Here is a 27,049-nt window from a genome sequence, read left to right as displayed (position 1 = left end):
TTGCAACCTCTGCCAACACCATTGATACCATGGGATACCATATCCATAGACTTAATAGTAGGTCTCCCAAAGGACCAAGGCTGTACCTCCATAGTGGTGGTGGTAGACAGCCTCACTAAAATGGGACATTTCATTGCATGTGCCAAAGAACCCACAGCAGGGCAGCTAGCCAGACTACTTCTAGTACACGTGATTAGGTTACATGGATTGCCGGCTAATGTCGTGTCCGATAGAGGCCCTCAATTTACGGCTAAGTTCTGGAAGGAGTGGTGTAAGGCGTTACATATGAAGTCGTCCAAATCCACTAGCTTCCACCCCCAATCCGATGGACAAACAGAGCGACTGAACCAAAACCTAAAGCAATATTTGAGGTGCTATGTGGAAGACAATTCGGATACCTGGGTGGAGTTGCTATGTTTGGCCGAAGTGGCCTACAACAGCGCCAAACATCAATCCACGCAATACACACCCTTTTATAGTAACTACGGATTCACCTCCTTGATCCACCCAGCTATCGCTCCTAATGTACCAGAAGTAAGTACCAGAACCAAGCTCATACAACAAACTCTGAGGAGGACGTACAAAAACTTGAACAAAGCAAAAAAAAAACCTGCAAAACCATGGCGGATAAGCACCGGAAGCCAAATCCTGCATATAAAACGGGTGATGTTGTATGGTTGTCCACCAAAAACATCAGATTCAGAAAATATAGCGTATTCAATCCTAAGTACATCGGGCCCTACAGGATAAATAGAGTAGTCTCTCCACGGGCCATGTTGCTAGCTCTTCCGAGGACGCTAAAAATCCACCCGGTGTTTCACGTCTTGCTTTTGAAGCCATCCTACACCCCCATAAAAAAGAATCCATCTCCTGTCTGGATCAATAACGAACCAGAGGACGAAGTCCGGGCGATCCTCGACTCCAAAATGAGGGGATCCAGACTCTGGTACCTGGTGTCCTGGAAATGGTATAGAATGGAAGACGATTCGTGGGAACCAGCCACGGGAGTACATGCTCCCCGGTGTGTGAAGGCCTTCCATACACGATATCCCCACAAACCTGGCTCGTGGCAGCGGTCTCGGGGAGAGGGGGGTGCTGTCATGTCCGCGGCCCCGACTGCTGCCCCTTTCATGACCCTTGCAGCGAAAGTCGCCTGCTGGAAATGGGCCGCAGTGCTGTTCCGCGAGATGTTGGACACTTGGGAGACTACCGAGGAAGCCAGGCAACTACCGCTCCCAGCGGCCTGTGCTTCCGAAGACACGCGCGCACCGGAAGTGACGCGGCGTGAGGTCCAGGCGGCTTCGTAAGCTGGAGCCGGAGAAGAAACGCTCGCAGATTATTCTGGAGCACAGACGAGAACCTTGTTGGTGAATCCTAGGCTGTGGTTCCAGGGTGCGGTAAGGGTGTCGGTGACACCGCCAAGACTCCTTTCCTCACGCTAGCGCTTCCTTCGCTAGCGGTTTCTTGTGACTCTTAGATTCAGCTGCCATTCGTGTGGTTCTTGTGGATTGATTATTTCCTGACCCATATTATGCGTTGTGCACACGTGAAGGGGTGACATTACTAGGTGGTATGATAGTAATACCGCGCTATGGATTCTTGATACAGAACTGATTCTGCCGTATAAAGTCGTTACCAATACAAAACCAAATGCTACATGTGATGCCAAATGATTATGTGTGATAAGTGTGTTTGTTTGTCTCATCTTCTAGCCGGGGGTTGTAGAGAGGTCGCTAGGCTGCAGCATAAAACCTTCTTCCCCAGTGAAGTCTACACACACACCCTTTCGGGTGGGTAACTGTGTTACGTCCTTGCAGAGTGTATATTCTCATGTGGTGTGGACTAGTGTTTGTGTTTGTTTACCAACCGTCCTGCGAGTTGAGTAGTGTGTACCGAATTCCTGCACCCCTACGCTAAAGGAGACTAGGTGGCCCAGAAGAGGCTTTGACAAATATTAATCGCCCTTCTTCTGGCACGGCCAGATTTGGTTCTTTTCTTTTACAGGTAGACCTAGTTGTTCAAAGTAGAAAAACCAGTGGGGCATCAAGTATGGCCTGTATTGCATGGTGTTAACAAACCTTGTGTTTTCTTTATAAATCTCCCTCCCCGCTGTTCCCTTCCTTTCCTTCCCCGATTGACCCCCTTAAGCTTCCGTGCCTTTACGGCAACTCAGAATTGAGGTTGTCAATAGGTGGACCCCATTGAGCAACGAACCGATTCTGAGAGGCCTCCGCGGGACCTGACAAATAGCCCCCTGGAGGTGAAGAGGCCTGGGCGGCTGCCATAAAAGAATGGCTCCCCCTCTTGCTGAGTGATTGAGAAATCAGATCCCTGTTATCAAAGGAAGAAGGTGTCACTGGCAAGGATACACCCAGAACTGGTTTGGACAGGGGTCAGTGCCCCCTGAACACAAAGACTTCAAAGACGTTTAGGGGTATAACTATGAGAGCTGAAACCCCTGAACGTTGGACTGATCAAGACTGAAAAGGAATTAAACTACTTTGTGGTCAAGAGGATCCTCTGCCAAGTAAGAACAGCTGAAGAGACTGAACAGAAGGACTGACCCTTGCTGTGTGTTCTGGGGCTGGCCTGCAGTTTGCTGATTTAACTAAGGAGAGGCTAAGGGACTTTGCTGTGTGCTGTGTCCCCCTGTTTGAAAGGAATTTGCTGTGTCCTGTGTCCCGAAGTAACTTGTCTCCAAGGGCCCGAGGAGAGCTGGCCCCCTGTTGTGGAAAGTCAGGAACATCAAAGTTTCCAAGTGTCTCAGCGACGCTGTGTGCGTGTGCTTTTTGCAGCCTGAGACCTTCGTAAGCATTGCCTCAGGACTGTGTGGTCCGAAACCCAACCGAGTCTCCGCGATGCATTGTGCGTGTGCAGCCTGAGACTGCCGTGGGGTCCGTGGTGCTGGTTGGAAAGTTCCCCGTGACTGCAGTGCCCCCGCAGCGTGAATCATCGTACACGCTGCTGTGTAGCTGTTTGTGGCCCGAGCCGTCATCGTAATGGAGGCTGCGGATCAAGATCGCCGGCCCGAGCCGCAACGTGCTGAAGGATTTTGTAAAGCTAAGAAAGTTGTGAGATAATCGTGATCGTTGTTCGCAAGAGGAATCTGCCCAAGATCGTCGGCAACGGAGAAGGCAGCGCCGTAACCTGTCCGGCTACAGCATCGCCTTGCATCGGAGCTGCGTCGTCATCGGCAGCGCCCAGCAGGACGTCCAATGAGCGGGGAGAGCGAGCGAGCGAGGCAGCGCATCCCCCGGATAAGGCTTGGACTCCAGTCGGGATCCACAAGCGTGTGTGGCCTAGGGAGGCGTGCAGGAGGAGTACAGGAGTTCTCCCGTCTCTCTCCCGCTGCATCGCGTTAGACGCCCTGATTCCTCGGGCGGTCCCGGTCTCGAGCGACCTGGACCTGCCTGGCAGAACCGGGGCCGTCCTTGGAAGTTCAGGACTGTTGTCTGTGGTTGGGACCTAGTGGTGCCTGCGCTAATCACTTCGATTGGCCTGGTATTATTGCTGCATTACGAACATATGTGCATTGAGGATTGAATTATTCTTGCATTATGAAATGCCTTATTACTTGCATTAAGGCGTGTGTTATACTTGTATTACGAACTGCCTGATTATGTGCATTGAGGATTGCATTATTCTTGCATTACGAACTGCCTGATTACGTGCATTGAGGATTGCATTGTTCTTGCATTATGAACTGCATTAGTCTAACGATACGAACTGCATAGCATTGCATTTGTACTGCATTTGAACATCGTGAACTGCTCATTAATACCGCAAGAACCTACAAGTGTTTGTTGGCCTAATAACCAGCAAAGTGAAATATTACGACTATGCATATGTTGGATTCTTATCGTTTGGTCGTACCGTATTTTTCTTCTTGCTAAAGATACCGCTATTTTCATACATCAGTGTGGTGTCCATTTGTGGTGTTATCACTGTGTCACTGGGAGTGTGGTTGCAAATACTTTACACCTTGCCTTGAAGATAAGCCTGGCTGCTCGTGCCAAGCTACCAGGGAGTGACAAGGGGTTATCAAAGAGGGTGTCCTTCCTTTCCTTGACTAGAAGCAAGGGTCCCTATTTGGACTAAAGTAACTGCCTCAGCCAACTAGAGACCCCCAGTTTTAACATTGGTGGTCAGCGGTTGGGGATTGGAACGTATATTTGCAATTCACTCACATTGATTGGTGTACATCACTGGTTTTAGCGCAGACCATGACGCAACCACATATCATGTTTTTGATTTTCGGTTCTATTTTTGAGTGACCTTTAAGCCACACATCATGTCTCAGAGGTGTCAAGTAGCCAGCGAGGTTGCACAATCAGAGTTCGACATTGAGGCATTGCTTACCTACAAACTCGATCAATTGAGGCAATTCTGCAGAGCTTTGGGATGTTCCATGAAAAGTAGTGCCAAGGAGGAGGAGCTGCAAATGTCCTTGAGGGCCTGGTGGGAAGCCAAAGAGGCTCAGGAGACCGGTGATGCGGAGGTGGATGAGGATGACCCAGGGAATGGATTTGGCATACAGGATTTGCCCGTGGGAAGGCCAGCCTTAGGGGCTGGTAGTGACCATTTCGGGTGGCGTTTTTCCCCAGAGGAGCTGGAGGAAAGCCAAAGGGTCAGAGCGCATGAGTTGGAGGTCTTGAAACTTAAGGCTCAAGCAGAATAGAAAAAGCTGGTCATTGAAAGTGAAAAGCGAGCAGAGGAGAGCAAGAACGCTCTCACCTTGGAGGAGAAAAAGATTCTCTTGGCTCATGAATTGAGCATGAGGGAACTGGACATTAAGGCTAAACAGGTGGAGTCCAGTTCGAATGGTGGCAGTGCACAACCAGTGCCAGCAGGTAAGGTATACATTCCCAAAGGCTTAGTGCAAGGTTACCCACAGGGTGAATGGGGTGATGCCTACATGCGTGCACTATATGATTGGGTGATGGTTAGCATGGCAAATTATTTGAAGGGGTTGCTCAATTTGGCCCCCAGGGAACCTAGGCTCAGTAATTATTTTCCAGGGTTGAGCCAACACTTGTTAGGGTGTGAGCTCTTTGATTCCCGGGAGCTTGCACAAGAGCCCGACCCCTGGTCAAGGGACCAAGGGTCTGAAGAGGCATTAGAAAGGGAGGAGAAGCAAAGTAGAGCAGTTAGGTCCCAGAGTAGTGGGAGGGGCATGCGGGCTAGCGCCCTGTCTCAAAGGAGAGGGAGGGAGTGTGAGCAGCATCCCTGGGGGTCCACAACCCCACCCCAGAGACCGGAGGGTTCCTTAGAGGAGCACTAGGTTGGAGGCCTAGCGCCTACTTGCCAGCTGTGTGAGGAAGAACACCTAGCATGAGGAGAACGTGGGGCATCTGTCACCCGAGCTCCCATGGTTCAAAGTTTGTGGGTGCCATTCCTAAACGGCAGGCACAGAAATCTAATTGGAAGGTTAAGTGGGGAGGTGTCCCCCCCCCCACCCATGGGAAAACCTGTGGGTCAGGGCCCAGCCAGAAGGGCTAGGTCCCCTAGAGGTGACCGGGGTAACCCCACCTCTAACCTGGAGGGCAGGATAACTGGACACAGTGTCCTGGCCGATGGGTCTTCCAGGGGTACCGCTTTAGGAGGCGAGGGACCATTACCCCTAGAGGGCCCCCAACTGCCAGGAAGTACCTGTGGAGTAGCATAGTTGGCCCAGGGAGGAGTGACCAAGAGAACCCCCTGGGGTCAGGAAGGCATAGAACAGGAGGGTGTCCCTGCAGTAGCGGGCCCGAGTCCGCGTTCTGTCGCCCCAAGCAGGGAAGTCCATCAAGGTAGTTGATTAGTCTACCCTGCCTTTAGGCTGGGAGGGGGTTGTGTTGGACTTGGCCCTTTTTCCCTAAACTTCTTGCCTTCCCCCTAGACCTTTTTTCTGACATGTTGTTGCCAACTTAGATGCTTTGGGCACTTTGCCACTGCTGATCAGTGTCAAAGTGCAAGTGCTCCCTGTATAAAGTATTATGGTAATTGGTTGTCCATAATTGGTATGTTTGCCTTACTAGTAAAGTCCCTAGTAAAGTGCACTATGTGTGCCAGGGCTGGTAATGCAATTGCTACTCGTGGGCCTGCAGCACTAAATGTGACACCCACACAAGTAGCCCTAAAGAGAGAAATTTGCTAACTGCCATGTTGTCCTGACAAGTGCACCCACTTGTCAGGCCTTACCCTTCCCTTTCCATGCACATCAGATACCCGGATAGTAGGCCCAAGGTACCCCCCTGGGCAGGGTGCAGTGTCTGTGAGAGGTAGGACATGTGTGTACCATGTCCTAACAGTGAAATTTTCTCCATTTCGTTTTTCACTCTTGCCCATAGGAAAGAATGGGGAAGGATGTGTAATATGTTTCCAGTCTATCGTCACATAGGCTTAAGATGGAGACGTGAAGTTTAGTGTGCCTGAACTCACAATTTAATAACACATCTTTTTGTGAAGGTGGTTTTTGAATTGTGTGTTTAGAAACCACGCTTTTAGAAGTGACTTGTTTTTTGTGTTCTAACAATTCTGTGTGTCTCTGCCTGGTTGTGGATTGACTGTCTGGATTTGAATGTGATGGGATCTTGGAAATGTCTTGACCCAGGGGAGGAGTAGGTGAGACAGCAACAGGCTGACCTGTATCTGGAATATAGGGGGGAGGAATAGCCCCCTGGAGGTGAAGAGGCCTGGGCTGCTGCCATAAAAGAATGGCTCCCCCTCCTGCTGAGTGATTGAGTGACCAGACCCCCACTATCAAAGGAAGAAGGTGTCACCGGCAGGGAGACACCCAGAACTGGTTTGGACAAGGGTCAGTGCCCCCTGAACACAAAGACTTCAAAGACATTTAGGGCAGACATGAGAGCTGAAACCCCTGAACGTTGGACTGATCAAAACTAAAGAGGATTGAAACTACTTTGTGGTCAAGAGGAACCTCTGCCAAGGAAGAACAGCTGAAGAGAAGGACTGACCCTTGCTGTGTGTTCTGGGGCTGACCTGCAGTTTGCTGATTTAACTAAGCAGAAGCTAAGGGACTTTGCTGTGTGCTGTGTCCCCCTGCTTGAAAGGACTTTCCTGTGTCCTAAAGTAACTGGTCTCCAAGGGCCCGAGGAGAGCTGGCTCCCTGTTGTGTAAACTCAGGAACATCAAAGTTTCCAAGTGTGTCTCAGCGACGCTGTACGTGTGTGCTTTTTGCAGCCTGAGACCTTCGTAAGCATTGCCCCGGGACTGTGTGGCCCAAAACCCAACCGAGTCTTGGCGACGCTTTGTGCGTGTGCAACCTGAGACTGTCGTGGGGTCCGTGGTGCTGGTTGGAAAGTGCTGCATGACTGCAGGGCCCTCGTAGCGTGAATCATTTTCCACGCTTCTGTGTAGCTGTTTGTGGCCCGAGCCGTCATCGTAACGGAGGCTGCGCATCAAGATCGCAGCCGCCGGCCCGAGCCGCAACGTGCTGAAGGATTTCGTAAAGCTAAGGAAGTCGTGAGATAATCGTGTTCGTTGTTCGCAAGAGGAATCTGCCCAAGATCGTCAGCAACGTAGAAGGCAGTGCCGTAACCTGTCCGGCTACAGCGTCGCCTTGCATCGGAGCTGCGTCTTCATCGGAAGCGCCCAGCTGGACTTCCAATGAGCAGGGAGAGAGAGAGAGCGAGGCAGCACATCCCCCAGGTAAGGCTTAGACTCCGGTCGGGAGCCGCAGGCGTGTGTGGCCTGCAAAGGCGTGCAGGAGGAGTACAAGAGTGCTCCTGTCTCTCTCCCACTGCATCGCGTTAGACGCACTGAGTCCTCGAGCAGTCCAGACTCAACCGGCAGTACCGGGCCGCCCTCGGAAGTTCAGGACTGTTATCTGTGTTTGGGGCCTAGTGGTGCCCGCACTAATCGCGTTGATTGGCCTGGTATTATTCCTGCATTACGAACTGCCTGATTACGTGCATTGAGGATTGCTTTATTCTGGCATTATGAACTGCCTGATTACATGCATTGAGGATTGCATTATTCTTGCTTTACGAACTGCCTGATTACTTGTATTGAGGATTGCATTATTCTTGCATTACGAACTGCATTAGTCTAACAATACAAACTGCATTACGAACTGCATAGCATTGCATCAGGACTTCATTTGAACATCGTAAACTGCTGATTAATACCGCAAGAACCTACAAGTGTTTGTTGGCCTAATAACCAGCAAAGTGAAATATTACGAATATGCATACGTTGTATTTTTATCATCTGGTCTTACCGTATTTTTCTTCTTGATAAAGATACTGCTATTTTCATACATCAGTGTGGTGTCCATTTGTGGTGTTATTACTGGGTCACTGGGAGTGCGGTTGCAAATACTTAACACATTGCCTTAAAGATAAGCCTGGCTCGTGCCAAGCTACCGTGGGGTGAGCGGGGGTTATCAAAGACGGTGTCCCTCCTTTCCCTGACCTAGAAGCAAGGGTCCCTATTTGGACTAAGGTAACTGCCTCAGCCAACTAGAGACCCCAAGATGTAATAAAAGGCATTATCATTTACAATGCTAATAGCTGAAACTTTCGCAAATTTGAGACCTATTGCATTGCAAATACTTGTTTCATTGTTGGACTACCAATAATCATTCTAAAAAATGAGGTTCCATAGCAGAAATAGTGTATTTAAAGCACAGAACACATTTGAAGTGATAACACTTCAAACATTTCAATATGTACATAATAGGAAGAGTACATAAAGTGCACACACTGTATATCTCATTGACATCAAAATCAGCATTTGCACACAGTAAAGCTAGTGCTTCTCACATACGTGTATAAACCATTTCAGGATTATATGCCCCTGCACCCAAATAACAATTTATTGCAATGCTCATGTTCTATATAACAGAGATGTAAGTAAACATCTTGTTTATCATGCATTCTACATATAACTGAATAATGCGAATGATATGTCTTGTTTCAGAAATTAATGTCAACCACACCAGTATCTGATGTTTCATCTGCTGTTGACAAATTGCTGCACTACTTGTAGGACGCACATGAGGCTTCCATTGACTCAGCACTTCAAAAATTCAAAAGCAGGTAATCTAAAATTCATTTGTACAAACTACGTATATGCTTTATGTCAAACGCAACCTATTAACAAACAGAGGATATGGAACAAGAGGATACAAAGAGGGCTCTTGAGAAAGCTAAACTTTGGATATGGGTTAATATGCATCTGTACTTTTTTTTCCTACACTTTTAAACAGCTTTGCTATTTTTGGGTATTCATCATTTACAAGAGTTACTCAAAAGAGTAGGCTTACATGTGCTCACACCCTGAAATAGGTCAGTAGAGCCAGTAAAAAGTCAAATACTGTAACGTTACTACTAGTAATGACTTCTGCACAATTAGCAGCGACCTTTGTATTCGGGGCAAAGAGCTCCATATAGTAAAGAGTTTTTCACCAAGCCCGTTAAACCTGTACTCCAAGTTTATGAGGCAAAGGCACTGGGTTCAGCTTTGTACGGGGCAGAATTATGGGGGTTTAGTCGGCTGGCTCCCCTAACAACAGCAGAAAATTCCTTTCTCCGTAGCGTAACAAGCCTCCCGCAGAGTTCACCAATGGTCCCTGTAAGGTACGAGCTTGGCAGGAATGCCGTTGCAGATATTGCCAGATTGCGTCCAATTTTATACTGGCGAAGGCTTTGGACTACTCCCGAGCTCTCTTCGTATGCCAAAGGGATTATTGATGTCATAGAACTAGATGTCTTTCATAAAATCGAATGGCTGAAACAGCTCCGTCAGACCTTAACAGCCCTGGGCATGGCGGGACTATGGAGTGAACCAACAACTGTGCAGTTCCCCCCAAAGAAAGTTATGAAAGCTATTTATTGGGAGTGGGTTAACCACCAGGTGTGGAGCCGGGTAAATCCTAATGGGATGGCTGGTCGTTATCTGGAGGCGAAGTTTACACCCGCCTTTGAACCCTATTGGGACCTGATCGCAAAGCCTAGAGACAGGAAGCTGTATTTTCAGTTGCGAGCAGGTTCTCTTCCAATTAAGTCTCTTACAGGCAGATGGTCTAGTGCAAACGAAGAGATTTGTCCAGCTTGTGGGGTGCATGTTGAATCTATCGCCCATCTACTGTTTGTCTGTCCAGCACTTGCTGTTCCAAGGCGAGTGTGGTTGTCACCATTATGTAGGAATTTGGGTACCACGAGCAGTACCATTGCTTTAAGAATTTTATGTACCAGCACTTCCCCAACCATTTCTATCCCATTAGCAAAATTTCTGGGTTGGGCGTGGAACCTAAGGGCGAAAGCCTCTAGCAAATCACAGATAATTCCCTCTCAAGCTATCACCATCGCTGTTGCCTAGTGCCAAATTCTGTAAAATGTTTTTACAATGCTGCAGCCCAGGGTTTTTTTTAACCATACATTGTTAGAATTGCTGTTAGTCTGATTAGTTTAATGCTCTTTTAGAATTCATTTTTTAGCTTATTTATTGATGAACTTAACGATTTTAATGTGTTTTTATATGTAATGTTTTTTGATTTGTGTTAGTGTCTTTCATGATTTTGTTAAATCGAATAAAGACTAATGGTAATGGTAATGGTAATGGTAAAGAGTTGGGATTTATAAGAGTACATACTTAACTCTTTCTTACTCCTCCCTTAACACCCCCTCTTCAGTCGTAAATCTTCCCTATTTTCCCCCTGTACCTGACACATTTACTACTAAAACCTGTGTGTGCGGAGATCGGTAAGTAACGCCTATGTTTAGTGTTGCTCCACGGATATTTCTTCTAGTACCTTTACATCTTCCACTTCTTTCAACTTTTGTTCAGCAGACTCAACTGTAATTTCAGAGATTGTAAATATGTGAGATTATTAATTAGTGATTTTTTCTATGTTTGCGTTGAATATTTCTTGATCACAATTGTATTAATTCTTTACACGTCTTTTAACTGTTTTAGTGTTGGCATTGTACGGCTGCAGCAGTTTTCTGGGTTTTATCTGAATAAACCATATAGATATGAAACTTGAATACAACCCACATATACTCAAATGAATAATGTTGAAATACATGCCATACCTCAGAGCACAGCAGCAAACACAGTATAGGGTCGTCTTTTGGCTGATGCTTATTTACATCAAGCTTATTAATGTTATGTATTTTATAGCATTCTTCTTCCATTGAGGTGCTTCGTAGCTATCATGGGTAGATTAGGATGTAAATTATATTTTATCTACCGCTGTTGGATATAAGTGCAACTGTCTAAAGTTTTTCTTTGGAGTGCGTTGCTGAATGTCGAGTCGATGCTTCAAATACCAAATCTGCAGAGTTTTGATTTCATCTCTTGCCTCTTTTCTTCCACTACTCCTCATTTCCTATGGGCATATTACACAATATTTCTGACATGCACTATTCTAGTTCTTGGTGGTGCATTGTGTAAACGCCTTTTACTACTGTATTATGAAAACAGGATTCTACGATTCTGCATATGGTAGTGTGTGTCAAGAATGTTTGTGCATATTGGTTGTGTGGTATTTTATTGTGCTGATGATATGTTCTGTTATTTTCACCTGTTTTTGTGCTGCGTTATTGCATTGAGATTCTGTTGTATTGTGATTGTTTGTGCTCTGTTTTGTTTTGAATGTTTGAGCCTGTTTATTATTTTTTGTAGGTAAAATTTCATAGTAATAATCAAGATGCATTACATAGAACGGGGGTGCCCCTTCATTGGGGACGATATTATCCAAACCAGAATGGTAGCCATCTACAGCTAACAAACTACCAGCATGGATGGAGACCATGCTCATTGACCGCTGTATAACCATAGCTTGAAGGCTCAATTAATCAGTGAAAACCTAAAAAAAGAATCAATACTATCACAAGATAGAGATAGAGAGATGGAGAAGTGTAGCTCACTGGTTAGAGGAGGCATACCCTGAAGCAGAGATCAGACCCGGGACCTGGGTTCGATTCCCGACGCGGCAGGGTCCAGAGCCCAATCGTCCACGGACTCGATAATTCTCGCTTCGGTACCCACTCTAAGCACGAGTTCACACTATGCAGCTCTGGGCAACAAGCCTGCTTAATCTCCACAACGGCCCCCCGCGGCGGGATGCCTGGCTTTCACCTTGGGGATGCCCAGTACGGGTTATCTTACAGGGAAAAACCAGGACGGGTTCCCAATGCAAGCGCCAAGATGCCCGTAGGGTGATAGCTGCGCTCTATAAGTACATCAATCAATCAATCAATCACAACAGGCAATTAGAATAGCAATACAGGTAAACAGACGGAGGTCCTTATTATTGTTATAGAGCGTCCCTGGATAGCACGAATATGTCTAGCAAAATCAACAAAAGTAGGAACAATAGAGGTCATCCATTGGGTGGATCTTACCACGCAGGCCGCTTGAATGTAACTAAGGGAAGAAGGTCTCCATCAAGGAGCATGCACAGGAGCGGAGTGTGAAGTGAGGAACGGCCCTTAAATATTCCGTAAAAAATTGAACCTGATCGAGGGGCGTGGTCTGCAGCCCACGATGGCGGTCGCTTAAGCGACGAGCTCCGAGCCGGGGCACACAATCCGGCAGGATATCTGAATCTCCCTACCTGATCAGACGGCGGTCAGAGAGCGGCTGGTGAGCTCAAACGGTGGGGCAGCTCCGTCGGAGTGTTCCGGCGATTTGGACCTCCGGAGGATGTTCCCTGTGCCGGAGTTGATTCCTTGCCTCCTCGGGGCCTGAGCAGAGGGCGGAGCAGCGGGCTTTCCTGAGGTCCGGCGAGGCTAGAGACGCTGATTCCCACGGGCGGTGCCCACGTGAGGCCCCCGGCGCTGGGCCTGTTTGGGGATATAATTGCGATCTCCCCCGGCGTGGTGCCCTTCCCGGGGGTGGCAGAGACGTGGAGGCTCCGGATGTGATCTGCTGGGGGGCTGGGATCGCCAGACTTTCGGGTGAACTAGTGGAGCTGTGGAGGCTGCTTCATCCGGACGGCGCCCGCGCGGGACCCCGGATCTGGACCTGGAAGCCGCCGCTGGCGCAGAGTGGCGCTCTCCCAGGGGACTTGGTGCGAGGAGAACTCCGGCTGCAATTTTCCCAGGGGGGGCGCAGCAGGTATGACTTGGCATTGTGGTGGCTGATGTGGGGAGAGGTTCCTCGGGAGGCCCCCCTGCACAAGAGACTGGCCTGCACGGTGGAGCGGCGGTGATCCCGGGGGTGCTCCTTGGCGGTGTCGGGTCAGGGGTGTGCGGTGGAGTGCTGAATTGGGGTGCCCTTCCCCCCTCCCCCCCTGCGTGGAGTGGTGCCCGTCCGGAGGGCGGGGATCGACCGTACTCGACAGGCAGCGAGTCACTGCCAGTCGGAACCCCCCTGCTGGTCCTCGTTGCTGGGGGGATGCCCTGCCTGTCCTGGCGGAGTCTGCAGAGGAGAGGCCCTTGGAGGTACATCGCGGCTGGTGTGCACCGGTGACTGGGGCATAAATTGTGGAACACTGGCTGTGTGAGGACTGTATTGAACTGCGCACCCTGGGTGCTGTGGGAGTGCCCCGAGCTTTCAATGGAGGCCTTTGATGCTGTTTCGGGACTGGGGTGTTCATAGTGGCTCACTGTTCTGCTGGAGCGCGGCTGCCATAGTCGAGACGCTGGGGTGGCCCCTGGGCTCGTTCTGGGAGCTTCAGTGCCATTGCCTGAGATAGTGGCGCCGTAGGGACCAAATACACGTTTGGAGAAACGCATCGCAGGCTGTGCAGTAGCCACTGCTCTGCCGCTGCCACCGGATATCTGGCACTGGACCCCAATACACTGCAGACTATGGGGAAGGGAAGACCTAGGATACCGCTGCGATCCGAGGGGACAGGGTCCCTCTCCCCAGCGTCGGGGCACTCATCTGCCCTGTCCCATCAGGCGGAGGGAGCAGCGGAAACCAACACGCCAGGGGACAAGCTGGACATGATACTGCGGGAGATTCGTGATTCTCGTTCTGTGTTGGAGGCTCAGCTGGGCATCGTCTCGGTGGAGCTCAACCTGTTGAAGGATGATCATAAGAAACTGGCGGAGAGGGCCCGTACGACTGACCAGAAGGTGGATACCATGGTGCCCCAGGTGCAGGCCCACGACGAGCAGATCCAACATATGCGCCAGCAGATTGACTCCCTTCAGGCACGGGCTGATGATGCGGAACGGCAGGCGCGCCGGAACAACCTCGGCATAGTGGGGATGCCGGAGGGGACGGAGGGATCTACGCCCACGGAATACATAGAGGACTGGTTAAAGTCGACTGTGGCCCCTACCGGACTATCGGCACATTTCTCGGTTGAAAGGGCGCATCGGGTCCCGGCACATCGCCCAGTACCAGGAGAAAACCCTCTCCCTATCCTGGCCAGAATTTTAAACTATAGGGATCGAGACCATTTACTGCAGGCGGCGCGGAACCAGGGCCCTCTGCTGATTGCTAATGCCAGGGTATCAATATTTCCGGATTACACTTTGGCAGTGCAACGCAAATGGTTTTCCTTCATGGAAGTGAAGGCACGGGCTCGAGCGGCGGGCCTATCATTTGCCTTATTGTTTCCTGCAAAATTGAAAATCCTCTATGAACAGTGATCCCTGTTTTTTGATACCCCTGACAGTGCGTGGGAGTGGCTAGACAAGGTATTCCCCGAGGTGCACCCCATGAGACGTATGGACTCCTCATTGCCCAAATCGCAGGGTCCCCCTCGCAGGTGTAAGAAAGGCCTTCTGACACAGAGTTCGATCTCGGACACTCTGGACTGCCAGCAGGTTATGGAGGGCAGGCGGGGGGCCCTCCCCGCTGCCTCTACATTGTGCGCCTCCCGCCCAGACATCAGCACTAGTCAATCTGAGGGTGTGCATTCAGACACTGACTCTGAGGGTAGCATTGCATTGTTTCCTTCGGCAGCCTCGCGGCTTAGCAATGATCCTCTAGCCTCAGCAGGGTCATAATTGCAAGTCTTGGAGCTCATGGGATATGCTTCGCCTACTGTTATTATCCTGTCTGGACTAAAGAGTCATGGCGCGTTACACACGCCTAACCTGTTAAATAACGCATTATAGATCATGACCGCCTTATGGCAGAAGGGAATAGATGATTAAGTCCCTGGCCCGGGCTCTGTAATGGGCTCTCACGTGTGTGCCTTATTGCTTATACACGACTGTTAATGGAGTTAGCGACCTTCCCCCAAAGGCGGTAGCATTGGTTGGATGAGTGGAATGTTTATTTTGTTTGCATGGTTTGGTCGAACGATGTTTGTGCGTTGGACCCAGTATTGGGAGTTAGTTAAATTTGTTGTATCTATTGCCGCATAGTCTGAAGTTCCCAGGGATGCGGGTGGGGTTGGGTGGGTTGGGCTGGGGTCCTTATTTGATGATGGCTACTGTTAATTCTTATACCATGGTTTCGAGGAATGTGCGAGGCATGGGTTCCATATCTAAGCGTCATAGAATAGCTGCGCAACTGCATCGCTGTAAAGCCCAAATCATTTGCTTTCAAGAGACACATTTGCTTCCCACTGAAACCGTGAAGCTGCAACGGAGATGGCGTGGTCAATTGTACGCGACGGCGTACTCCGCATTTTCCCGAGGGGCAGCCATTTGGATTAGGGCGGGTATCCCCTTTTCTCTTACTGTAAGTAGAATAGACGACCAGGGCCGGTTTGTCCTTATATTGGGTACATTGGACGGGAGACAGGTGGTGCTGGGGTCCCTATATTCCCCAAACACGGACCAAGAACTGTTCTTAGCGCGGGTATCCCGGGCGCTTGCAGGCTGGTCCCATGTCCCGTGGCTTCTGGGTGGTGATTTAAATGCAGTATTTGACTCCGGCTTGGATCGCTCCCATCCTCCCCTACTCAACACGGCAGCGAGGGCGCAGGCGGCAGCCTTAACCCGCTGGGCGCAGGGTTGGTGTCTCGTAGATATCTGGAGGGCACTACATGTGAATATGAGGGAATATTCTTTTTATTCTTACCCCCATAAACTATACACGCGGTTGGATCATTTTCTTCGCTCTCCTGAGCTCTCCACTGCGGTATCGCATTGTGTGTTTCGGGGCAAGACAATATCTGACCACAATCCTATTGAGATGCGATTGTCCTGGGGCCCTTTCCTGACTCCAATTCCAACATGGAGGATGCAGCCGCTACAACTCGAAGACCAGGTATATCGGGCGGCATTGTCTACAGCTGTGGACACATTTTTTGTGGAAAATGACGGCTCAGCCTCGTCTTGAGCTCTTGAATGGGAAGCCTTCAAGGTGACGATCCGTGGGGTTGCTATGGGGACACTGGCGGGGTCACGGAGGGAGGCGCCCAGGGGCCTTACTGACCTGGAGGAGAGGCTGCAGGCTCTCGAAGTTGTGGCCCAGGGAGGCATAGCTGGTGCGGAGTCATTACAGTCTGCTAGGTTTAAACATGCAGAGTTGTTAGAGCACCTACGTCTGTTGGATTTTGCTGCTTATACACAGCGTACGCACTCTAAGGCGGACAGGGCAGGCACCCTATTAGCACGGTTGATTCAGCCGACGTTGAGTCCTACTCCGGTTCTGGCAGTGAACACGGTTAACAATGTTTTGGTTACATCCCAGGGGGAGATTAATATGGCATTTCAGAAACATTATGCATGCTTATATACGGCCACTAGTGTGGATAGCCTAGCTCCCACGCATGCCTTTCTGGCTGAGGTTCAGCTTTCTAAGGTCACTGATGCAGTGGCCGAAGAGATGGCTGCTCCAATCACAGCAGCGGAAATCCGGATGGCAATAAAAGCACTGGCCCGCAACAAGACTCCGGGTTCAGATGGCCTTCCACTGGAGTTTTACTCCACTTTTGTGGATAAATTGGTCCCGCGATTGTTACAACTCTATAATACTTCCCTGAAAACTGGGATTCTGCCACCTACTACCAAGGAGGCGATTGTTACGTCCTTATTGAAAGCGCCAAGCTTTTGATACCCTAAGCTGGGAATATATGTTGGCGGTGTTATTTAAATTTGGCCTGCCCCAGCCCTATTGTGCATGGATTAAACTGTTGTATACTGGGCCCACGGCGCGTGCTAAGACGGGGAAGGCTATCTCCCCCTTGTATTCGATATCCCGGGGCACTCGTCAGGGTTGCCCCTTATCCCCCATTTTATTTGTGCTGGCCCTTGAGCCTTTAGCACAGCATCTGCGACAGATTATGGCCCCTTATGGCATTCCGCTCCGTGGGGAGGTGCATTCGGTATCTTTATACGCGGATGACATGTTGTTATATTTTCGCGACCTGGAGGCCGATAAACACCTACTAGCTGCTGCTTTCTCCAGGTTTGGGGACTTATCGGGCCTGGGTCTTAATGCTACAAAATCAGTGGCCTTCGCCTTTTATAATACTCCGGTGGCCCCTACCCTACAATTTGGTGACCTGCACTTTAGGATTGAGCCTATCACTTTTAAATACCTGGGGATTCATATTTCTAGATCGGACGCTGACACAATAGATGGTAATGTAGTTCGCACCGTTAACTCGTTGCACTCCCAGATCGCCGTCTGGACTTCATTGCCATTGACGGTAGCGGGTCGCGTGGCAGTGTCGAAAATGGTCATGCTACCCCGCCTCCTTTATTACTTTGTGAATATACCAGTGGTACTGCCGGCCTGGATTTTTAAATTGCTTGATACATTATTAATATCATTGGTGTGGGGGGCGGGCAGGCGTCGATTGGCGCTGGCTAAGCTACAACTGCCCACCTCTGTGGGAGGCATGGGGGCGCCAGATTTTAGGTCATATTGTGTAGCGGGGCAGTTATAATGGCTGGCGTATTGGTTGGCAGGTAAGAACTTATTCGAAATTGGATACACCCCGGAATTGTTACAACGGGGGCCACTTCAGTCGCATTTGTGTCCAGGTGCACGGAAGTTGCGCGATCCTCCTTACCTGTTGAGAGTTGCATTACAGTATTGGACACAGGCAAAGAAGATGGCGAGGTCACCATCTCCGTATGCCCCGAATGTCCCCTTATGTGGGCTACCGACTAGGAGAGGGGTCCTGACTCGGAATCAACTGCGGGGATGGACTCGGGAGGGAGTGGAGTCAGTCGGGGATTTCTTTCTCGAGGGCCAGCTGATGCAGCATGACGAGTTCACGCATGCCAATTTGGTGCCTGGCATCTTATTCCTCACGCATGTGACCATAGTACATTTCATCCGAACTTACTGGTACACGGATCGAGTGGAGCCCCCAACTTTCCAATTGCTGAGGTCCTTACACATTATGGTTCATGGCCGATACTTGGTGCGCTGGCTCTATCGTGGCTTGAGAGAGCATTTGTCTGTTCCATTGCTGCATCTTAGACAGAAGTGGGACGTTCTCTTGGAACGGAATTTAGACGATAGGGAATGGACACAGGTGTTGGAGCATCCCCGAAGAGTTTCCCGGAATTGCCGTTTAAAAACGATAGTTGTTTATCCTCCATACAGCATATCTTGCCCCAGCAACGATACGGAGGATGTACCCCACGGCGTGTCCGAGATGCCGGGCACCAGACGCTGATTTCATACATATGTTATGGAATTGTCCAAAGCTGCGGGGGTTTTGGTCAGAGGTAACTCGTGGGGTTGCGGTGGTGACGGGGCGTACTCCTTGGGACACCATTGAGGCCTGTCTGCTGGGGCTGCTCCCCCTCCCTAAAAAAGCAAAGCTGCAACGCAGATTTGCTGGGCTGGCCCTGATATTAGCGAAGCGCATGATAACGAAACGCTGGAAGGCTACCCGGGCACCGCGAATTGACGCCTGGCGTGAGGAGGTGGGCAGATGGCCGGTGGCGGAGAGGGAAGCCTTATACCAGGAGAAGTATAGGGGTCTGAGGAAACAACCGATGTCACTGGATTAGGCTCAACTAGTGGAACGATTCATGGCAATAGAAGTCTTGGACCCCGAGATATCGCAATAGGACCTGCAAGAGAGTGGGGCAAACACATAACAGCGGGTGGACGTATGTTAGTCGGTGCCCTGCGAGGGTGCCTTCCTTGTACTCCCCCTTTTCCCGGCTGGGACTTATATTATTTCCCTTCCTCTCTACCTCCTATGATCCTTTCTTCTGCTTGTTTTCCCCCTCCTTGTTTGTTTCCTTTCTTTCCCCCCCTCTCCCCCCTTCTAACCCCCCTCTCCCTCCGTTTCCCCCCTCCCCCCTCGGAATAGACCCCTAGTCGGGGTTCTTGGGCTTGGCGCGCACCTCACGCAAGTACATCGGCGGGGTGATTCTGCCTCTCAGCGGCATTTAGGTACTTTGTTTTGTTAGGGTATGGTGGAGGGAGGGTTGTTGTGGGAGGGGGTTGAAATGGGTGCAATAAACTGCATTTATCAAAATAGTAATTAACTGCTTGGGGTACCGGATTGGTTACCTCTGATGTAAAAATATTGCAATCGCTGGGAACTGCTGTTATTCCCTGAATGTGGGGCTATAATCAGGGAACGTGATATCGTAACACTGAACTTCTAGTAATGTGTCCAGCAAGATTACCAATTGCATTATGTGCATGTAATTTCAATGTGAGACTCAATAAAAATATTTTTTTTAAAAACAAAAAACAATTGAACCTGAGCATTCAGTTAATATATTAATTGTTCGTGTGCGGCCATCAGGGCCATGGTGTCAATCCATTTTGCATGTGGGGGGGGCCTGGGCATTTCTCATCAGTTGAGAAGACAGAGTTTCGCTGTTGCAAGAGCTAAATCAAAGCAGCGTGTCTTATGGTTTATGAGCCCTGGGAAGTTTTTTGTGTCATGGAGTATTGCCAATGCCAGAGAGGTGTGGAATGAGGTTCCACGTGAGTGTACACCAGATGTGACTCCAATCGGTCTGAATGCAAGAGCAGGAAAATCGGACCTGACAAAAACGAATTTCCCTTCCCTGCCCTTTTCTTATATGGCCCTAAATAGCTTCTTGGGCCCAAAAATTATTCAAACAAATTAAAATAGTACTTGGTTTAGTTAGTTGTCCCATGTTGCTTGAAAGTAAATTGGTGGGCCCTCATAATCTCCAGGTACCAGGACCATTGTGTAAGCTCTGGGAATGCATCCGTAAACAACTCTATGATATATTTTCGAACATCCTTTCCCTCCACTCCTTCAGGTATACCCAGAACTCTCAGATTGTTCCTTCTAAGGCAATTTTCCAAATCCGCTAGCTTCCATTGCATATCGTCCTTCTGTGACCTTAGAGAGTCCATGAGGGATCTTTGAGCGACCAGTTCATTTTCAAGCGTAGAAATCTGAGCCTCTACTTCACCTATCCTCTCTGCAAATTCAGAGAAGGCCTTAGCGAGTACTGCAGGTTATGGCATGTCCCTTGGGTTCTTTGGCTCTGAGTCCGCGGCTCCTCTGTGTGTGACATAATGCTCTCGTAAATGACTGAGAGCGATATCTCCTCAGAGCATTCTGCTGCCCCGAGGCTACATGTAAGGTAGTAGCATCTTCCCTGCCCACGAAACCAGGAGAAAAGGAGTAATCTCATACTAGAAACCCTGCGGCCTCCTTAGTCTCACTCCTGGGTGGCTCTCTCTGCTTCCGCACAGTGGAAGGACTGGCCCCTGCATCTCCAATATTCCCATCTTCAAAACACAGGCTGCTTGTATCACTCCCGTCACTGTGGGTCAATTCCCTGCCTGACCAATCCTTTATACCTCCCAAGCTCTCATCCCCCAAAGAATTAGAGGGATCTGATCGAGAAAAAAGCTTATCGCCAGAGTTTACCCCCTTTAGGGCGTCAGGATTATCCATGCTGCAAATGTAATCCCCCCAGTCCTGGGCTTTGTGACTCCCAGATTTGGATTTTTTTCCTAGACTTTCTTTTCCCCAACAGTTCTCACAGGTGCCCCCATTTTAGCTTGGGACACTCCCATGTGCTCTTCAGCCGCATCAGCTAACAAGGGGCCTGCAAGCAAGGCACCCACTGCCGTCCCTTCAACAAAGCCCCCCCCCCCCATAATCCAGACAAGTTCCACAATCAGAAGCCCCCCGATCTTATCTACTCCCTGCCCACTTCTATCGCTCACCTCATTGCTTCAGGGAGAGTCTCGGGAGGGTGTCTGGAGTGCTACTTCCTGATTCAACTAGGTGGCCTGGTACAGCATCTGAGCTGGGATCAGTTATACTGCCTCGGTCTTCGTTTCTGCATTATACATCTTTTTAGCCTTGACTGCTTGGGTTGCTTGAAATAATGCCAGCACTGTTTTCTTATTGCGAGCGGAGGAGCTAGTTTTCTGAATAGTGTCTCCGGAGTCAAGAGAGGCACCTTTGGTCGAGCGCTGCACTCCTGCCCCTGTTCCTGCTCCCTTCATAGAGCCAGACACTATGGGCGGTTTACAGGTCTTCGTGCCTCTCGCGGGCTTAGAAGGCATTGGAGCTGCTGAGAGAGACAGATCGAGTCCAGAGGAGCAGCGATCCAAAAGTGCGAGGAGGAAACCAGGTACGCTGTAGTGCCTGAGATATGCAGCTTTGGCACAGGTTGGAAACAACATCCAGATCATGCAGGGTTCTACTGCTATACTGCAGTTTAGTAGAGCTTGGGAGACGGTTAAATCCATACAGTTGGGGGGAGGGAGAGGAATGATCAGGAGGGTGGGAGCCACCTTACTCGGCCACCGGTGCGGCCGCCATCTCACCTCGTGATTACGACCCACAATGCTTAACTAATTCATATTCTTGGTGGTGAGTTTAGGCAGTGCTTGGGGCAAACACCTTTTACCATTGTATTATGGATTTTGGAGGTGGTAGAGTGTGTTAAAAATGTTTGTGCAATTTTGTTGTGTGGTATTTTGCTTGCTGGTGATGTGTTCTGTTGTTTTCTATGCCGCTCTGCTTTTGTGCTGCATTATTGCAATGTTATTTGGTTATATTATAGTTGTTATGTGGTTTGCTTTGATGGATTTGTTGTAATGTGCACTATGTTTTAATTGTGTTGCTTTGTGTATGTATAGTGTTATGTTTTGTTGTTTACTTTACCCATGTTAAAAACGCTGCTACATTTCCAGCTCAAGACAGCACATGCCTTGTAAGTTCCTGTGAGAAGCAACCCTTTAACACGGTCCCAGTAGCTCTTTAACCACCTAAAACCAGTCAGGCCTAAACTGTAGCAGACCCTGAGACCTAAATTAGGGTTCCCAGTCCTTGCCTCGTGCCATATTACCCCATCTCTTCATCTAAAAAAAAAGGAACTCAAATGTTCCTGAAAGACTATATTTCTCTTCCTCCTGAAAATCGAACATTTGATACATTCCTTTTCTGCACTGTCACTGTTCCAGAGTTGCAGAGGACTATAGTAGCATTAATTGTATGTGCACTGGTGAAACTCATTGTGAATAGCATCCATCTGGCTACAGACATGTGGGGCACGCTAAATGTCCTTGTACTTGTAGTCAACTGTGTCACTTTCAAGACCCTTGATCTAATTAATTTTTGTTTGTCACAGTATTCCCTATCCCTGACGTCTATTATTTAAACGATGAATCCTGTTGAAGCTTTAATTTTCATGTGTATACGAATTCTTCGCATTCCATCTCCTGTATTTAGAGACATCATTCTTTGAAAAGGGAAAAAGATTAGATAGTTCATGGTTGTGACATAGATGGATAAGAGCAACACATGTGAACTCCTCTTGTAAGCACTCGATTACCCATCGTTGCCTAGCTTTAAATGGTATAGCTTTGACTGAATCAACTCATTTATTTAGTTTTCCATATTTATTCAAGCTAGTGAGCCCCCAGTTAGGCGTGTACCTACCCATTGGAAATTGACTACCTTTGTGAAAAAATGTATGGGAAGTTCAATTGCTTGCAAAATGATTCTCAACTGTTTCGGGTTTTAAAAGAACAGCTTCAGTGTACAAATGCAGCAATGAATGACCACTATGTCATAGATTGGTGTTTCCTTTTTATGAAGGCTTGCACAATATGGTTCATGCAATGTACCACAACACTCTATAGTATCCAAAATCTGACAGGACACAGAAATTGTTACTGGTTTTTTCAGTGGCAACAAATCCTTAACTTGGGTTTGAACAAGTCTAAGACTGGAATTGAATTTTCCCAAGTTATTGGCAGCTTTCTTTATTGAGAATGGAGCAATTGTATGTTTGCAAATGCCTCCATTACAGTACAGATTGAATTTGCTCTCAAGTCAACTGTCTTGAAACTGGTGCAGTGGACCATGTAGACATACAGGGGCAGATTTACTAACATTTCATGCAACGTAGTGCAGTAAGAAAACATTTCTGCTGCCTTCTTGAACTGGGGCACTGTGCGCTGCGTGGTGCTAACACAGACACCCTTGCACCATTGCGCAAGGGTTGCTACCTTATGAGCAGGATTTTTTTTGTACATAAAAAGACACCTTCCTGCACAAAAACAATCCTTAATGACATTTTCCTTTTTAGGTCGAGCTTTAGCGGCAGCACGCATGCGCTGCTTGCTCTGCGAGGCATGCAGTAGTAGAGTATGGGCGACAAGCTGCCCTCAATCTCCGCCCAAATTTTTCTTTGGCTTCTGTTTTTGTCCTTTGTAAATTCTGTCTTCTGATTGATTATGAGGCTTGTTAGTCCCACCTTATTATGGCCATGCCGTCATTTGTACCCTCCCATGGCTATTGGCCTCTTTACTTCGAGTATAACACTATACAGTATGTGTTATTTAGAGCACTATTTGATTCCGTGCCATCGCACCCTCTCCCCGCCCGCACTCCCATTGTCCTTTCCTTCTCCCCCCTCCAGCACTCCTGTTGTCCGTGCCTTGTCGCCCCCCTCCCGCACTCCTGTTGCCCATGCCGCCTTCCCCCTTCCCTGCACTCCCGTTGTCTGTGCCTTCTCACACCCCTCCCCCTGCCCTCCCGCTGTCTGTGCCTTCTCGCCCCCCTACCTACCCGCATTCCTTTTTGCAATGCAATAGGTCTCACATAAATGCGAGTCCTATTGCATTGCAAATGCTTGTTCTCTATGGGTAGGTCACTGTGGGAGTTCCCGTCTAAGTTCATTGGAGGACCTGACACCACCTGACCAGAAATGAGGGTGGATGAGGGAGGAAGGCCCGAGGGTGGATTGGAGGGCTTCAGACTGACTAATGGCAGAGTTTACAGGATTGCCGAGTGAAAGCAGGCTGGGATCCAGGGTGTGGCCTTCAGACTGATCCACAAGAAAGTACTCCCCTAATGTCCTAACCATCTAAATCGGTTATTAATTCAGTTAGATACCGAAAAGCCAATGGTGGAATGTCCCTATATGAAGCTATAGATTTTACACTACTCTGAAGTGACAAGGGAGGCAACTTCTTTTGTTTTATATTCTGTCACATCCTAGGACCCTAAAGCCAACATGTTTCAGTCCAAGAGGTGCTGGACTTTCTTCAGGGCGATAACGTTGTCTCCCCTGGATGGAAAGTGATATGGGAATTTCCCTATACTATTTATAAAAAGGGCAGATAGCTTCTCCTTTATTTATCACAACCTTATGTTTAGTTTGGTCACTCCATCTGTGAAAAGATAAAGATAACGACACGACAAAAAACACCATTGTTGTAAACATGTATACAGTATCCAAAATCACATGTAGTGAACAGTGACGTCACCCTCTGTGTCAATTCTGCCCGAGGGTGATAAGACACACCAACATGAATGCTTGTAGAATACGTATGACGTATGCTCATTCATAGGTCCATACCACACAATAATATGTGTGCGTAATTGTGTTTTGGCAGCTAATTGTCACATACTGACAGTACCCATAACATTTGTGTGTGTGGAGTATTTTTGAAACAAACGGATCATTCATTCTGACTCTCACTGCTGTAAACGCTGCCGTAAAGCCACATACAGGACTCTCAAACTTCTGTTTCTTACCCCATTTTGGGAGAGGCTAGACTTCACGTGGAACCTCACATAATTATGGGGTAGCCCTGTAGTCAAACACTGTTGCCGTAAAGGTTAAGGTTGACCGGCACACAGTCGATGTTGCAAATGATGTGATTGAAAGTAGGGGACAAAACAAGCAACAACATGCGTAAGTAATTGCGGTGGACAGAACCTCCTTAGTAGAGATGCATGCACTCATACCTGCTTCTGGCTTGTTTTCAGCGTTTTTACTCACATCCTCAAGGGTCTTGCTCCGTGATGAAACCTATTCGATGTGGGTCCCTATGGCGTGGAGCATCCAGTAACTTACACTTACTGTTTAAAAAGGTGATCTGTTAAATGCGCCTACTTCCGGGGTCTGTACTTGAACTGTACTTGAACTGTACTGTACTTGTACTTGAATGCCAGGAAATGTAGTTGAACGCGCTCTGTGCGCGAGTACTACAAATGCCCTCAGATCCATATAGTCAAGTTAAGATTGTTAAACCACATTGCATCTGCGATTATTTAGGGAAAAGCCAAATTTATAAATACATGACCAGAATTGGATCTAAAAATATATTATGCTCGCGTATTGACAAACGCGTCGCATTAAAGTTGTAAGACTTCTAGTGGGTGCGTGCGAATTGCGTCACGTGTGCCCTGGGAATTGTGGGGACTGTAGTTCCCTTGTCACACCTGAATTAAGAGTTTGTCCAGAGAAGCAGAATGCGAGAGTTATGTGGCATGCCTAAATTACCCATGAATGTTTTTGGTGTATTTGTCAAAAAATTATTGGTGTGCGGATAGTGCTTATGCTAACTTGCAGATCAGGCGTATTACGTGAATGTCACTATTGATTGTGACAAGTCAGATAATTATGTATTTTTGTAAGCACAGTGGAGAATCTATTGGTAACCATGTTCAAATAGCCTTTATGTGATTATCTAGAACTCATCATCTCAGTCGGGTGTGTCAGTGTTAATATCATAGACGGGTGGATACCACCCCTACTAAGACATGGTCAGTATCTTGCTTACGCATTGTGTTATGATTAATCTATTTTTGTTTAGTTGATTCCAAGGTATAGAGTCGTTCAGTCCAGGGGTGTGTATTTTTAATCGGTACACCCATCATTGCTCTCTCTCTAGGAGTATTCTTGTTAGATCGCCGTCTCCGTTGACTTTCTCAATTACTGTCCACCACAAATCCTTGTCAGTGTGTTTCATTTCCACTTAGTGGGATGTTAATCTTGTCACTGTAATTGATCTTCTAATGGTGCTTCTATGTTCGCTTATGCGCACCATTATTTTTATCCCTGTCATGCCAATATACATGAGTTGCCATGGGCATTTAATCATGTAGATAACTTTTTCACTATTACAATTAGTATGGGTCCGTTGTTCCCATGTATGATGCATGCCCAGGTCAATTTCTTTTGTATGCTCTGTAAAGGGACACACAACACATGACCCACATGGGTAGTGGCCAGTGACTGGAGGTTGATTCCACAGTGTCAATTGGAGAGTTGTTTTTGGCTTTTGCAGATCTGTGTGTATCAAGGAATCTCTAAGGCTTTTGTTTCTCCGAAAGGAAAACATCAGTTTTTCAAACTTAAGTTTATTAGATGTGAGGATTTTCCACTTTTTGTTGATGATCTTCTTGATGTCGTTAGACGACGCATTGTATGTTGTAACTCATATAATTGTGTCTTTCACCTCCTTTGGATGTGTATCCAGTAAGGCCTCTCACGGGGAATTGCTTTTTCAATAATTCTTTTTTAATATGCTCTTTGTTCTAACTTCTTAGATAGTGTTTCAGCTTCCAATTTGTAATCTCTCAGATCTTGGCAGTTCCTACAAATACGCAAGAGCTGCTCTATGGGTAGCATTTCCCTAAGAGAGCGTGGATGTGCGCTCTCAAAGTGTAACAGACTGTTTTTGTCAGTCGGTTTTGTATAAAGGGAACTGACCAAGCCATTGTTACTGGCCCTGCTTTTTAAATCTAAGAAAGAGACTTCTTCATGATTGTAAGTCATGGTGAACTTTAAATATGGATTCAGTTGGTTCAGCCACTCATGAAAGTTATCCAGAGTTGCTGAGTCACCATTCCATATCATCAGGATATAATCGATCTATCGCCACCACTTACTAATGTTGTTAGAGTAAGGGTTGGTGGGCCAAATATGTTGTTCTTCTATTTGGCCCACATACAAACTCGCTATGC

The 27,049-nt window shown here is 48.1% G+C and overlaps 1 protein-coding gene across 1 annotated transcript in view; it reads left to right on the top strand.

Moving 5' to 3' along the window:
• C6H6orf58 (chromosome 6 C6orf58 homolog) overlaps positions 1-27,049 on the top strand; it is an 868,971-nt gene that overhangs the window by 717,312 nt on the left and 124,610 nt on the right. The window contains 1 exon segment of the mRNA XM_085609772.1: positions 8,923-9,041. Within this exon segment, the coding sequence (XP_085465898.1) occupies positions 8,923-9,041 (119 nt within the window).

The sequence above is a fragment of the Triturus cristatus genome, chromosome 6 (assembly GCF_964204655.1).
Source record: "Triturus cristatus chromosome 6, aTriCri1.1, whole genome shotgun sequence".
NCBI classification, from domain to species: domain Eukaryota; kingdom Metazoa; phylum Chordata; class Amphibia; order Caudata; family Salamandridae; genus Triturus; species Triturus cristatus.
This window is presented reverse-complemented; position numbering and strand designations above follow the sequence as displayed.